The sequence below is a fragment of the Furipterus horrens genome, unplaced genomic scaffold (genome assembly GCF_987537825.1).
Source record: "Furipterus horrens unplaced genomic scaffold, mFurHor1.1.pri manual_scaffold_8, whole genome shotgun sequence".
NCBI classification, from domain to species: Eukaryota; Metazoa; Chordata; class Mammalia; order Chiroptera; family Furipteridae; genus Furipterus; species Furipterus horrens.
The window spans coordinates 100,368,165-100,382,593 of NW_028327178.1; the positions used below are offsets into that span (position 1 = coordinate 100,368,165).

Here is a 14,429-nt window from a genome sequence, read left to right on the forward strand (position 1 = left end):
GTCCTATTTCTTTTTGTTTTTTCTTTAAGGTTTTATTTATGTATTTTTAGAGAGATAGCAACTGAGGGGAAAGAGGGAGAGAAACACGAATGTGAGAGAAACACATCCATCAGTTGCTTCAAACAAGCCCTGATGGCCTGCACCTGGAGAAGCCAGCAACCCAGACGCATGACAGGAATCCAACGGGTGACCTTTAGCTTTGCCTGTAGACACGCAATCAACCCAGCCACACTGGTCAGGGCATGTCTACTTATTTCTTCACCCAACTAAGGTATGGAAGTAGCAGGATGTAGTGGGTGGCACCAGGGTGGGTTGATGATAGACCAGAAGGAAAATACAGTGGCTTTTATTACCCCCATTTTATAGGTTAAAACACTAAATTATTTAGCCACCACATGAACGTGTTTTCTAATAGGGAGTCTACTGCTAGACTGCCATTAGCCTCAAATGTTTGCCCTCGCGATGGGCCGTGGACATTATAACGGGGAGAGGCAGGCTTTGCCGGTTTTAGGGAACCGGCGCCCCGGGCAAGATTAGAGACCCTCCCTTTCCCTGGGCGTAGGTTCCTGGCTGGGCGTGCCGGGTGCTGCTGCCGTAGGCTCATCCCACGTGGACTTTTTCTTAGCCCTTTAATGGTCGTCGTTTTCCAAAGGCCACCAATCCAGTACAGACTCGTTTTAATGGCAGCCTCTCCAGCCAATTGCCTCTCAGAAGCAGGATTCCCGCCGCTCGGTAGTGGTGCACTAATGCGTGAGTCTAGCAGTTGCGCCTCGACAGCCCTCTGGCACACCCCATTGGCTGGATCAAACCCAAGCGAGCCACTGATTGGTCAGCCCTTCCTAAGGGTTGCGATTCAAATACAGGTGGACGGGCCCGCAGCTCCGCAGTTACAGTCGTGTTCTCCGAATTCCTGTGTCCTCGCAAGCGCTGCCGGATGGCTTCCCAGAACCGCAACCCAGCCGCCGCCGCCGGCTTCGCCGCCGCTCGTAAAGGAGCCGAGCCCAGCGGGGGCGCAGCCCGGGGACCCGTGGGCAAGAGGTGAGTGGTGCGGAGGTAAGGCGGGGTCTAGCACTGCATGTACTGGGCAGTGAGGCCGAGAGTGAAGACTTCCGGGGCCCCCTCGCCCCCTGGAACAGCTGAGATATGGGAGGTGGGGGAGCACTCTAGAAGCTCAGGCTGCTTTTCGAGACCCTCCTGAAGGAGGCCGGAAGCTGTGGGGATGCTGCCAGGATCCTCCGCAGGTGAGCCAAGATGTGGGGGGCAGCGAGGGAGGGAGATTTTGAGGTTTCCCACGGGGAAAGACTCCAGAGGAGCAGTGGGGGATTAGGAACATACTAGAACCATGCTGTATGAACCTGGAAGCCGGGAGAGTGAGGACTCCTTGGAACACTCCTGTGAAATGGGAGCGCGCCCCCAAGCTCAGTCTCACCTCAAGGTAGAGGTAAGCCTCCATGACAGCTCCTTCAGAGAGGCTGGTGTCGGAGGAGACGGGAACATCTGAAGTCCTGGCCCATCCAGACTCCCAGGTGACTCCGAATGTTCTTCTTGCAGGTTACAGCAGGAGCTGATGACGCTCATGGTGAGTGACTACCTGCCCAGAGACCCAGCCACTGGGTCCATCCTCCCGCTTTGCACTCCCTCATCAGTAGCCTCCTTTCCCACACCAGGCACTTCGCTAGGACGCAGGGGTGAAAAAATGAGTCCAGTTTGCCGTCTTCTGGGAGGAAGTTCATATACCCCACCTACGCCTTTCTTCCAGCAGTCTCTACTCCTAATCCCATTTCCCCACAATGAAGTTATCTTTAAAATACAGTTCGCAGAAGCCATACAAGGCCTTCCCGTGGCCCTATTTCCCTGCTGTAAGCTTTAGCCATGCCCAACTCTCCACTCTTAGTATGTCTAGTCCTGTTGGCCCTTGTGATGCTGCCATCCTAGGTGATCTTTTCTACATTAATCCTGAATATCCCATTCACATCCATCAATGCCCATATTGTATATCTCCCTAGTCTGTGAATAGTCTCTGGGCTTTGTATAAAAGTGGCACTCCGTAGCACGTTGAATTGAATTCCCAGCAGCCCACATAATCCCTGTGTAATCCCTCCCTCTTTAGCCTGGCCCTGAACCTTTATGATCGCAAGCCTCCTCCCCAGAAGGGCATGTTCAGCCCCAGGAGTCTAACTACGTCCTCAGAAAAAGCCTGTCGATTTGGTCTGATTGCTTTATTTTGGATCAGAATGTGGTGGGATTAAGGGGTAAGGGTTCAGTCCTTGTTCCCAGGAATGCTCTCAGCAGCCCGGCAAGTGTTGTGTTTCCTCCCCAGATGTCTGGCGACAAAGGAATTTCTGCCTTCCCTGAATCCGACAACCTTTTCAAGTGGATAGGAACCATCCATGGAGCAGCTGGCACAGTGAGTGTAGGACTGGAGTGGGCGAGGGAGATTTTGCTCAGTCTGGGGAGAGGGGGGAGGCGAAATAATTCAAGTGCCAGCTCTGCTTCCAGCCTTCAGGTGGACAGGACACTCCCCTGGGCTCTGAGGCTGTGGCATTGGTCTCCCCTTCGGTATTTGAAAAGGGTGTGTTTAAAGCAGGTCTGTCCAGCTTAGATTCCTCAGGGGGCCAGATGGCAAGGAAAGGAATGAGGATGAGGGAGAATTGGGCCAATGAGAGGGCACAAGTCTCAGGACGGCAGCTTTCCATTACTGCACATCTGGGTTTATGAGAAATCAGAACTCCAAATCTGTGCCCAAGATCTCATTTTTACATGTTAGCAACTAAAAAGAAAAGCACAGCTGTGGTAACCCTCAGGGTACCACTTCACAACCCTTAAGACACAGGATCCCTGAAGTCCCCACCAGATATGAGAGAAAGTCCCAGAAAAACTCACAGGTCCTAGCGAGCCCCTGATGTGGGGCTGGGATGTGAGGGTCAGGGTGGCAGGCTTACTGCCCGCCCCTGTTTCTCCCGTGCCAGGTATACGAAGACCTGAGATACAAGCTGTCCCTTGAGTTCCCCAGTGGCTACCCGTACAACGCACCCACGGTGAAGTTCCTCACGCCCTGCTACCACCCCAATGTGGACACCCAGGGTAACATCTGCCTGGACATCCTGAAGGACAAGTGGTCTGCCCTGTATGACGTCAGGACCATCCTGCTCTCCATCCAGAGCCTGCTAGGAGGTGACTTCTGAGACTAGCCCCTCCCCCCCAACCTCCCCTGCAACCAGGAACCTGTCAGGATTCCCCTGGGCAGACTCTTCTACCCCCTTGACCGTTCTTGTTCTCTATTTGCCCACAGAACCCAACATCGATAGCCCCTTGAACACACATGCGGCCGAGCTCTGGAAAGACCCCATTGGTGAGTCCTTCCTCCTCCCACACCAGGTGATCCCTCCCCAACCTTCAAAGGGCTCCACCAAACAAAAGGATCCCAGTGACTCAGGACTGTATCCTACAGGGGAAGGAAGCCACTCCTACCTCTGCCTTGGTGTTTCTGGTTTGCCTGTTTGATGTAAAATCAGAAAACCCTTTCCACATTAAAGTGGGAGAAGGGGCTTTTTAAGTAGAAGGCAAAACTTTGTGCAAGACTGGCTCACTAAGGCCCCCTAGTCCCCTCCCCAGCCTCACAGGAAGCAGAGCCCATCCTGGAGACCTGACGGTGGGCAGCAGAGGGAGAATCTGTTGTTCTGGGAACTCCCCCCAAACTCTACCCACCTTTGCATCCCTGCTGCCTTCTTGCCCACCTTAACTCCTGTCCCCATCGCTCACCAAGACCTTCCTGTTCTCCCCAGCTTTTAAGAAGTGCGTGCAGGAAACCTACGCAAAGCAGGCCTCCAGCCAAGAACCCTGACCCGGGCTGCCCGGCCTCTCTCCTTGTGCTGTCTTGCCTTGATTTCTGTATATGACTCTGTATCTACAGTTGTGGTGTCATGTTTGTTTTGTATCTGTTTTTTAAGTTAAGTCTCTGGTTGAACCCCTGTGATGAACATATTAAATAACTATATATTGGGGTGTGTGTGTGTGTGTGTGTGTGTGTTTACAAGTTGTTGCCTTGTAGTTACCCTGGAGTTGGAAGTACTCTGGCAGGGCGGGGCCAGGGTCCTAGGATCCGGGCTCCTCTCTCCAGGGAGAAACACTTGTCCTTCATAATGTCCAGGCCATAGGGTCAAGCAGTGGGGTGACAAGGATTTGTTCCCTTGTGCTCTTAGTTATCTTATGACTCTGCATCTCTTTCACTTCTATAAAATGGGTGTCATAAAATGTCTGTTGGAGTTGTGCATGCTCCAGGAATGTTAGTGACTATTGGAGCCGCCCCAACTGTGGTGCAGATGAGACTAAACCAGACCACAGTCCGACAGTAGGTGCTCTGGCCCTGAAAAAGGAGAAAGCTTAGGTCACCCTGCAGCAGGCCCAGGACTAGAGAGAGACAGCCAGGGAAAGCCCCTTCCCTCCAGACAGAGCACTCAACTCGCACCTTGCCCCCTGTCTCCCACAGATGCCCCCATGCTCCAAGGGGGCACAATTCACCTCCAGCTGCTGCACCCAGTGGCCCAGGCCCACAGCCCCTCGGGCCATCCTGCGACAGGCCCTGGCCTTATGGCTCCTGGGAAGAAACCCCTGTGCTGACCAGCTGGGGCCCAGCGGAGGGAAGAGCAGGCTGAGGTGATGGGCCCGGCCCAGGTCCTGCAGGAAGGTCTCCGAGCTGGACAAACAGCACCCAGGTGCACTCCACTACCACCCAGGTCTCAGCCTCTCCTCCCACCGTGGAGTCTTCTCTCCCTGCAGCTGGTTGTGCAGGCCTTCAGTAGAGGGTAGAAGTCAGGAGCTTCTCACCCATCCCTCTCCTGTCCTGTACGCCACCAAGCAATCACGTGAGAACTAGGGTTGTCAGATCTGGTAGCACCTGGGTGTCCTCGTTCAGTTTCCTTATCTTTAAAATTGTGCACGTAGCTCTCTTTGGAGCTTGGAGCTGTGCTTCCCAATCTAAAGTGCTTATAAATCCACCTAAATTCTCGTTCAAATGCAAATGTTTATTTAGTTGGTCTGGGGTAGGGCCTGAGATTCTTCATTTCCCATCAGTTCCCAGGTGCTGTCATTGCTGTGGGCTAGTTCAAGGTATAGAGTAGTGTTTTCCAGGTGTCCTTCCCACAGCACAGTGGCCATCTGGAATTGGTTAAAAATGAAAATTTCTGGCCCCAACCATCTCTCGGCTATTCTAATGCTCTCGAACTTACAAATCACTGGGTTAGAGGATGTCTGAGAAGAGCAGAGCTCAGACCCTGGCACTAAGGTTGTTCTTAATAAACGCTGGCCAAGATGGGGAGCGTCCCCATCTGGTTCTTGATCATGGTGTTTGGTCCCCCAGATGGTCGGTCACATCACCAACCTTGTGTCAGTCACAGGGGACCCAACTGTACCCTGTAGTTGAGAACCAATCAGTGTGCCCTGGAATTAATCACTGGGAGAAAGAAATTATTATACTAATGGGGTTGCTGAGAGAGGAGGGAGTCAGCCTGAGCTGCTGGAGGAGACAGCTGCAGGCAGAAGGAAGCCGAGCAGAGACAAATAGCTGAGAGATGGAGAGAGGTGACGTTGGGACTCAAGCCTCCAGTTCATGCCTTGGCGTCCCAGTTACATGAGCCAACAAATAAATCCCTTTTGGTGTAATTCAGTTTCATTTAGGTTTCTGGTACGTGCAACAAGGAGCCTAGTACATGTATTAGGCGGTATGATGCTCTTTCGGCTCTATGAGCAGCACCGTGGCGTCAGCAAGAATAAGTGCCTCACGAAAGGCAGCAAAAAGGGAGCCCAGAAGAAAGTGACTATTTTCCTAAGAAAGGTTGGTGTGATGTAAAAACCCCAGCTATGTTTGATGTAAGAAATATTGGGAAAATGCTAGTCATGGAAACTCAAGGAAACAAAAGCGCATCTGATGGTTTGTTTTTGAAGTGAACCTAGCAGATCTAAAGAATGATGAAGTTGCATTAAGAAAAGTCAAGCTAATTACAGAGGATGTTCAGGGCAAAAAGTGCCTAATTTCCATGGCATGGCTCTTACCTGTGACAAAATGTGCTCCACGGTCAAAAAAAAAAGGGGGGGCAGGGGCAGACCAAGATTGAAGCTCATGTAGATGTCAAGTCTACCAATGATCGATGGCTATTTCCTTCATCTATTCTGTGTGGGTTGTTTTGTGTTTTTTTTAAAGATTTTATTTATTTATTTTTAGAGAAGAAGGGAGGGAGAAAGAGGGAGAGAAACATCAATATGTAGTTACCTCTTGCGCCCCCAAGTGGGGGCCTGGCCCACAATCCAGGCATGTGCCCTGATTGGGGATCAAACCTGCAACCCTTTGGTTCACAGGCCTACGCTCAATCCACTGAGCCACACCAGCCAGGGCCTGTGTGGGTTTTACTTAAAAAAAAAAAAAAAAAAAAAGCAACAATCAGGTTAGGAAGCCTTTTTTGCTCAGCATCAGCAGGTCCGCCAAATCCAGAAAAAGATGATGGAAATCATGACCCAGGAGGTGCAGACAAATGACTTGAAAGAAATGATCAATAAGTTCATTCCAGATGGCATTGGAAAAGACACAGAAGGGGCTTGCCAATATATTTATCTGCTCCATGATGTCTCTATTAGAAAAGTCAAAATGCTGAAGAAGCCCAAGTTTCAAGTGGTAAAACTCATGGAGCTCCGTGGTGAAACAAGCTGATGGATACAAGGCCCATCCAAGAAGCTGTTTAGAATTGAGACTTTTAATGGTGACAAATAAAAAATCCTATCTGTGATCTTTTTTAAAAAGGTATGGTAATTATTATTCCTATTCACACAATACAGTCATTGAGTGCCTACAGGTAAAGGCCCTATGCTTGGGGATAAAGCAGGGGAAAGGACACGGTCCTGTGCTCAAAGAGGCTGGAGTTCAAAGGGGAGACAGGCATATCAACAGGGTAGAAAAGTGCCATACAGAGGGGTAGTTAAGGGCTCAGACCAGGTAGGCAGAAGTACTGCGTTAAGATCCCTGCTCCACCCCCATGTTTCTTGTATACACTTGAACATTTAGACTTAACCTCTTTGTAAAATAGGAGGTGAAGGACCTTAGTACAGTGCCTGGCACATCGAAGCACTCAATAAACGTGGGGTGCTAGACTCGCATGTTGCTATGAAAGCTAAGAGGTGGGGCCCCTAATGAGTAGGAGGGTCAAGGAAAAGGCTTTCTGAAGAAGGATTGGACCATGAGGCTGGAATAAAGAAGCACACTCCTTGGAAAGCAAGAAGTTCAGGGGGATGGGCAGAAGGGGAGGAATAAAGACCAGTGATAACATGGATGTCAGGTCACCAGGGGCTTGTAAGGCCATGTTAAAATGCTTGGGCTTTATCTTGAGGGCAACTGGCAGTTAATGAAGCCTTGAACAGGGCGGTGACCTGGTCAGATTTGGTTTTAGAAAGGTCCCTCTGGCTGCTGTCTGGAGAGTAAATGGCGGGGAGGAGGTTAACTACTGTTATCAATAGCCTGGTACGCACGGGCAGTGGCCTGAGTTACAACGCTGCGTGGGCATGGAGTGGAGGAAGGAAATAATAAGGCGATAGAAGAACGTAGCAGAGCACAGCAAGGAAACTAGAGGTGGGAAGTGGGCCCCATCCTTCAGGGTACCAACCCCGAGACAGGGAACACGGGAGAACAAGAGGGAGGGGTAGGGGATCTTATCAGTTTAGGGCAGGACATCCAGGTAGAACTGTCAACAGGTAAGGGCCTTGTTCCTGCTTCCACCTCAGTGACATCATCCAGGCTATTAGCCATGTGCCTGTGTACTTCACCTCTCTAGGCCTTAGTCTCCTCACCTATAAAATAGAGATCATGAGATCATGTGCCTCTGGGGTTGTGTGGCTAGATTTGACAATGCCTGATTCCTAACCCCCAGTGCTGCTCCTGAAGGGAAATAAAAACTGGGAAACGTGACTGGGAGGTGAGAACACAAAGGAGTTGGAGACCTGGGGCTGTAGCAATGAATAACAGTGGAGTGCAGGGTTTCAGAATGATAATAATGATATTTATAATAGCATTTATTAAACGCTGAAACTATGTGCCAGGTTCTGTTTTAAGCACTTGGCACGTATTAACTTCTCACAACCCTGTGAGGTAAGTACCACCATTATCCCCATTTTACAGATTAGGAAACAGAAGCACAGAGTGGTTTAATGTGTCACGGGGAGTGAGGATCCAAGCTCAGGTAGCCTGAGTAAGCTAAACTACCACTGCACTTAATCAGCTTTGACCCAGTCTGCTGTAACCGGGTTGTGTACAAAGAACTGTGGAAGCCAGCCTGCAGCCAGGCCAAGTGAGGGCAGGTTTCAAGGAAGGAGCCAATGGTATCTGAACTGGATCTTGGTATCTTGGAGATGGTATCCAAGTTGAAGAATTTGCCAGGCTTATTAGAGGAGGAAAGGCATTCCAAGGAGGGAGAGCAGCATGTGCAAAGGCCCAAAGGCTTGAAAAGTGCATTCCCACTGTTCATAGAGGAATGATAAATTGCCCAGTGTGGATGCAGCGCAAGAGGGGAGGGGAAGGAATGTGGATTTGATTCTAGAAGCAATGGGGAGCCTTGAAAGACTTCAACAGGGGAGTGGCCAGGCCAAATTTCATTTTAGCTAGATCATGCTGATGGCATCTGAGGGAACAGAGGTCAGGGAGACCAGACGAGGCAGGCATCCAGGGCGGAGAGGGTGAGGTCAGGACCTCTTTCCGGGCTGAAGGCCCCCACCCTCCCCTGCCATCGCCAGCAGGAAACCTATAAGCCGCTCAGAACAGAGGAAGTGGAAGAGGTTAAGGGGGAATAGTGCTACCTGGGACAGAGGCACACCCGCTACCCCATCCTCAACCCGGTAGCCTGAGCCCAAGTCTCTAGAAAGGAGCGACAGTGGGGGGAAAAAGCTTCACCTCCTTCCCCGAGGTCCAGCCTCCTGCGGCGCCTTCCCTCTGCTCCGGATCCCTCGCCCCCTCCGCGGGCCGCCGACTCAGATCTAAAGCCCCGCGGCCTCCCTTCTGCAGGGCCCAGCGCCACCGCGGCCGGTCCGCCCAGCCGCCCACGCCCAGCGCCGGCTGCGAGAGCCCGGGCGCAAACTTGCCGAGCGAGTCCAGCGCTGCCCTGCCCTCGGCTCCTGCGACCTTCCGCATCCCGCAGCTGGAGTCGCCTCTCGGAGCCGGAGGTCGCTCGTGGGGCTCCAGCCAAGAAGGCGGCCCAGCTCCTCTGACACCCGGTCCTCGATCCTCCCCTCACTCAGGCCAAGCGCTTTGCAACGTTTGCTTTTATTCCTTCTAGAAGGGGATCCCAGAAGGGGTCGCGCTACCCTGCCGGGCGGGGAATGACACGGGGCGGGGCAGAGCCCCACGCCCGCGGGCCGCGCGGTCTCGGGGGAGGCTCAGGCGGACTTCTTACTGCACACCCTCCATCATCTTCAGAAACTCTGCGGGACACAAAGGAGCCAGAGGTCAGGGGTCCCCTCAGGACGCGGCGCCCTGCGCCAGGGGTGCAGTGCCCGGGGACGAGTGAGGCCCGGCTGGGGATCCGGCCACATGGAAGGGGTGCCTTAGCATTAAGTGATGAATTGCACAAAACATCGGGGCTCTCTGCTCGCTCGCGGGAGGAACTCGGTCAGGCTACGCCCAGCCCCGCCCCAAGGCTAGGCACCCGCATGGGAGCCCGCTGTCCTGGCGCCCCGCCCCGCGCGTCCCCACGCTCCCGCGGCTCTCACCGTCGAAGTCAATGCGGCCATCGTTGTTCTTGTCGCCGTCTTTCATCAGGGATTCGATCTCCTCCTCTGTCACGTGCTCCCCAGAGGCCTTGAAGATCTCAGCCAGCTCCTCCGAATCAATGTAGCCGTCTGCGTTCCTTCGGGGCGGAGGGACAGCAGGGCTCAGGGCGGGCAGAGGCTCGCCACGCTTGACGCCCCCTCCTGGACCCTCACCCCGAGGGCCTCTGTGCCCTGCTGGGCAGGCTCGGACTGTTCGGCCCTGCCCCGGCTCCCAGGCGCCCAATGCACCTGTCAAAGATGCGGAAACACTCGGCCAGCTCCTCCTCGCTCTTCCCCTTCGCGTCCTCTTTCATCTGGCGCACCATCATGACCAAGAACTCCTCGAAGTCGATGGTGCCGCTGCCTGCGGGGTACAGGCGGTGAGTGAGGCTGAGTCCCTGGTGCCTGGGTGCTGGCCTCTCCCCACCACCTCGGGGCCCTGCCTGGGACAGAGGGTTGCCGGCTCACCGTCTTCGTCTACCTCCTCGATGATGGCATCCAGCTCCTCTTTGGTGGGTGTTTGGCCCAGCATCCTCATCACCGTGCCCAACTCCTTGACGCTGATGTCCCCGCCGCCATCAGCGTCAAACATGTCAAAGGCGGCTTTGAACTCTTCCAGGGGAAGGACAGCAGAGAGCTTAGGTGAGCCTAGCTGGACGGTCAGCCTCACATCGATTACCCTCCCACACTACCCGGGCACCAAACATCCCTCGCACACGCCACCGAACAGCCAGCCAGCCCACCAGCTCCCACTCACCAGCGATCATCTCCTCGCTGAGGTAGGACCGGGCCTCTGCCTGCTGGTCCGTCTGCAGAAGACACCGAGTCAGAGGGTAGCAGGGGCAGCCCAGGGGCAGTCTTGCCTTAACCTTGCTGTCCTCGACCCCCACCTCTGCAAGTAAGTCCCCTTTGGTCCTCCAGGAGAACAACTCGGAGCGAGCCCCGCCTTCTGCCGGCTCCCACAGCCCCCAACACCAGGTTTGGAGAGCTAGGGAGGAAGCAGATTATGCCCAAGGCCTCCTCACTCACTGCCTTACCCCGCAGGCAGCGGCACCATCGACTTTTGAGGAGTTCTTGGCCTCCTCACTTGTCAATCAGAGGTCAAATCAGGAACCCCCCAGTAACCTTAGGCAAATCACTTAATGCCTCCCCGTCCCCTCTTCTCGGTAGCTTTGCAGAGATAAAATGAAATCAGGGCTGTGAAAGGAATTTGTAAAGTGGACACCATTCCAGCGTGATTTTCCCACTCTCCCTACCTAGCTCCTAACAGTGCCTAGTACTTCTAGATGCTCGATAAAAGTGTTCTTAAATAAATAGTGCGACACCAAGCTATGGAGCACCTACTAAGTGTCAGGCCATCAACTAGGCGATGGGACCAGCCAGCAGAGTCAGACACATCATCCCTCCCCTCCAGGAACTTGCAGAGATGATGCGTCGCTGGAGTAAGTGCCACTCGTGCCAGGCAGCACATGATGGGGGGCTTATGGGAGTGAAAATAAGATTTCTGTGGGGGTTCTGACTGCATCTAAGCCAAGGCATCTGGGTAGGGGGCTTTGGGCTGCAGCTGGTGGTGACGAAGGGCTGAGGTGTCCAAGGAGTTCTTTAGCTTGTTGGCTGCTGATCCTCCTCCTTGTCCCCCACCCTCCTTCTCTCCTCCTTGCCCATGCCAGGAGGGCAGGCTAATTTTAGTCTGGCAAGGGCAACAACAGCTGGCCTCTAGGGTTTAGTTACTCCTTGAAGTGCAGCGGGGAGGGGGATCTCAGAGGAAGATGATATGATGGTTCCGAATCAGAAGCCCTGCCTGGGAGGCTGGGGTCTCTCTGACACTGGTTTGGCATCGCCTGCCCCTTCTTATCACCTTTGGAGCTCTTGGGGTCCTGCACCTGGGCTGGCTTGAGGTGCTACAGGCCTCCCATCTTCCAGAGGGGCCTTTCTTCTCTCACTGGCCATGGGAGGGTTTGGCCAGGCTTCCAGCTGGTTTGCTGGGTGACTCCTTCTGGCCCTCAGGGTCCCCATCTCTACCAAGCTAAGGTAGACACAAGCTGAGACCCTGATCACAGTTCTGTGCCCAACATTGCTGGAAGTCTCAGAAGGTCTGCAGGGGATCGGCGCACCTTCAGGATCAACACCTGGAACCTACCCGCCCTGCCCTTCCAAGAGAAGTCCAAGGCTTTCTTCCCAGGCTTCTTCCTGGATTTCAGGAACCATCACGTTCCATCTTCAAATGTCCAAGTTACTGCCCCACAGAGCACCCCCATCTGGCCTGAAAGAGGCCCTGAAGTGCTCCAGCGAGCAAAGGGATGAAGTCCCTTCTTGTCCTTACCATTGTTGCTAGTCACAGGGATTCCTCTGCTGCAGGCCACCTCCTCTGCACTCCACCACCCGAAGATGTTCTGGCCTGCTGCAGCCTCTAAGATTTGTAGGGGCACTCTCTCCCCCAGCCTCCCCATTCCCCAGCACTGGATGCCCTGGCCAATCAGATCCTGGGGTCAGCAAGCCCCCCTTCTTCCCAGCGTCCTTGCCCATTACCTAATTTAGCCAAGGGCCCTTGCAGAGTAGTTGAAGACTCAGAGCAGGTGGCAGGCCTTGACGTCCTAGATTCTTGTGAGGAGAACCCGCCCTGCTCCACCGCCTTAGTGACCTCCCCTTAAGAAGCACACTAGTTCCAAGATGGGTAAGGACAATCCAAATAGAGAAAAGTAAGGGTGCATGGTGGAATGAGGAGAGCATGGTCTTGAAGTCTGAAACCGAAAATCCACATGTAACCTCGGACAGGTGGCCATGCCGCTCTGAGTTTCAGTTTCCTTTTCCATGAGATGGGGATCGTCCTTCACAGAGACTGTGGCATATGGGACCCCAAGCCTAAATCACCTAGCTTGTGCCAGTTACATAGGGTTGGTGCTTGACAAGTGGAATGTCCTGTCTTTGAACCATGGACAGGGGCAGTGGACAGGAGGAGGGAAAGTGACAGCCACCGTTACTAAACCTTTACAATGTCTCACATACTGTGCTAAGCATTTTAACCACATGATTTCCTCCAGGGCTCATCCTGTGATGTGGCAACTGTTATTATGCCTTCTTTATTGGGGAGCTTTGTAAATCTTAAAGGTCTATAGTCATGTTGGTGATTCTTATCCATCCAGACTGAGGGGAAGTTGGGAGAGACAGTCCTTGGGGGAGCCATCCAGAAGGAGAAATGTATGCAGGGGTCCAGGAAATAGGGTGCGCGCTTGGAGGAGAAATCAACATTGAAAGCAGATTCTTCTCTCAAGTTTACCTTCTCCAGGGAAAGGATTTGGGGGGTAGGTGGGGGACCAGGATGGAGGAGTAGGTAGAACAAGTCCAAAGGGAGCCCTGCCGGAGAATCCACAGGGTCCAGGCTGGGTGTTGGGGGTTAGGCAGTGCTCACGGTCAAGCAGAAAGAGCACCGAGGCAACCGAGTGCAGAGCCTGGGGCCAGTGGAAAGGGACTGGACACCAAGGAAGGCAGATGGACAGTGGCAACTGGGCTGCCCTCTTCCACTATTTATAGACATTCCCAAGGAAAGCTCAGTGGAGCCACGCCGGGCTAAATAAGGCCTCCCCCAGCCAGGAAGGAGGCCAAGGGGAGACTACACCTAGGGGATTCCACTTTGGACACAACCATTGGAACCAGTTGATCCCTTTGGAACAGAGTGTGGAACTCTCAACAGTCATTTGTTCATTAATTTGCTCTTTCATTTATCCAGGGAAACAGGTAAGGTCCGAACTCAGTGTAACCCAGCAGGTCCTACCTACCTCTCCAAGCTCACTCCCCTTCCCTCCCCACCTTGCATGCTTGTTCTGCTCTGGTCAGAACAAAATACAGCTCCAAACATCATCCTTTATAGTCTCCAGGCCTTTACACATGCTTGTATTTTTTCTGCCAGGAATTCCCATCTTCCCTTTCTTCATCTGCCTGCTTCCCTATCATCTTTCTCAGTTTTACCATCACTTCCTGCCCCACCTACACCCAGGCCAGGGGCGTCCAGGGTGGTCTCCAGTAGTTTCCTCAATCATAGCACTGAGCATGCCACATAATCATGACCTGCTCTGAGTTCCACAGACCAGAGACGGTTTCCTGTTCACCATTGCATTCCCCGGCACCCAGCACTTGTCACTTAGTAAGGGTTCAGTAAACATTGTGTTCTTTGCAAGAATAACCAAACTGTATGGCCTCTGGTTCAATATAGGGAGGAAGTTCCTAAAAATCACAGTTGAACTATAATAGGAACAACCACCACAGGAGGTAATGAGCTTCCTGTTATTGAAACTATTCAAGAAGGGACTTGATGATCATCTTCTCAGAGGCTGTAGGAAGATATCCATACAGAGTCTCAGAGTGGTGGGGAATACAAGACATCAGAAGATCTTTTTGTTCTGGACCTGTTTGTATGACCCAGGGTAAGCACCCTCTCCACCCCCATCCCCCCAAGACTCAGACTACCCACCTGGAAAATGAAAGTGTGAGTCCAGATATCTGAGTGACCCTCCCACGCTGACAACCCATGGTTTTATGAACACCTGCTTTGTATCCAGACTTATGAGGCATATGCCAAAGTACACATTAATATTCAGCCAATGTTTAGTGAATGAGTGAGTGTCAATTGAATGAATGAATGAATGAAG

At 52.9% G+C, this 14,429-nt stretch overlaps 2 protein-coding genes across 3 annotated transcripts; one reads left to right on the forward strand and one right to left on the reverse strand.

Annotated features, from left to right (window-relative positions):
• The first annotated feature begins 833 nt into the window (after positions 1–833).
• Positions 834–6,436, forward strand: UBE2C (ubiquitin conjugating enzyme E2 C). 2 transcript variants are annotated; one of them, XM_090286479.1, is made up of 6 exons: positions 834–1,038; positions 1,552–1,579; positions 2,321–2,407; positions 2,970–3,174; positions 3,293–3,352; positions 4,490–6,436. In XM_090286479.1, the coding sequence occupies exons 1-6, from the start codon at positions 935–937 to the stop codon at positions 4,618–4,620; spliced, it is 615 nt and encodes a 204-aa protein (XP_090142605.1). In that variant the 5' UTR covers positions 834–934; the 3' UTR covers positions 4,621–6,436. The 2 variants fall into 2 exon arrangements, with proteins under 2 accessions (XP_090142605.1, XP_090142607.1); XM_090286481.1 differs by lacking the exon at positions 4,490–6,436 and adding an exon at positions 3,786–4,003 and having other exon boundaries at positions 837–1,038.
• A 2,843-nt stretch (positions 6,437–9,279) lies between these two features.
• Positions 9,280–12,212, reverse strand: TNNC2 (troponin C2, fast skeletal type). Its single transcript, XM_090286482.1, has 6 exons — positions 12,107–12,212; positions 10,541–10,592; positions 10,252–10,395; positions 10,033–10,147; positions 9,745–9,881; positions 9,280–9,456 (listed from the first exon to the last, which is right to left on the reverse strand). The coding sequence occupies exons 1-6, from the start codon at positions 12,107–12,109 to the stop codon at positions 9,425–9,427; spliced, it is 483 nt and encodes a 160-aa protein (XP_090142608.1). The 5' UTR covers positions 12,110–12,212; the 3' UTR covers positions 9,280–9,424.
• Positions 12,213–14,429: the final 2,217 nt, after the last annotated feature.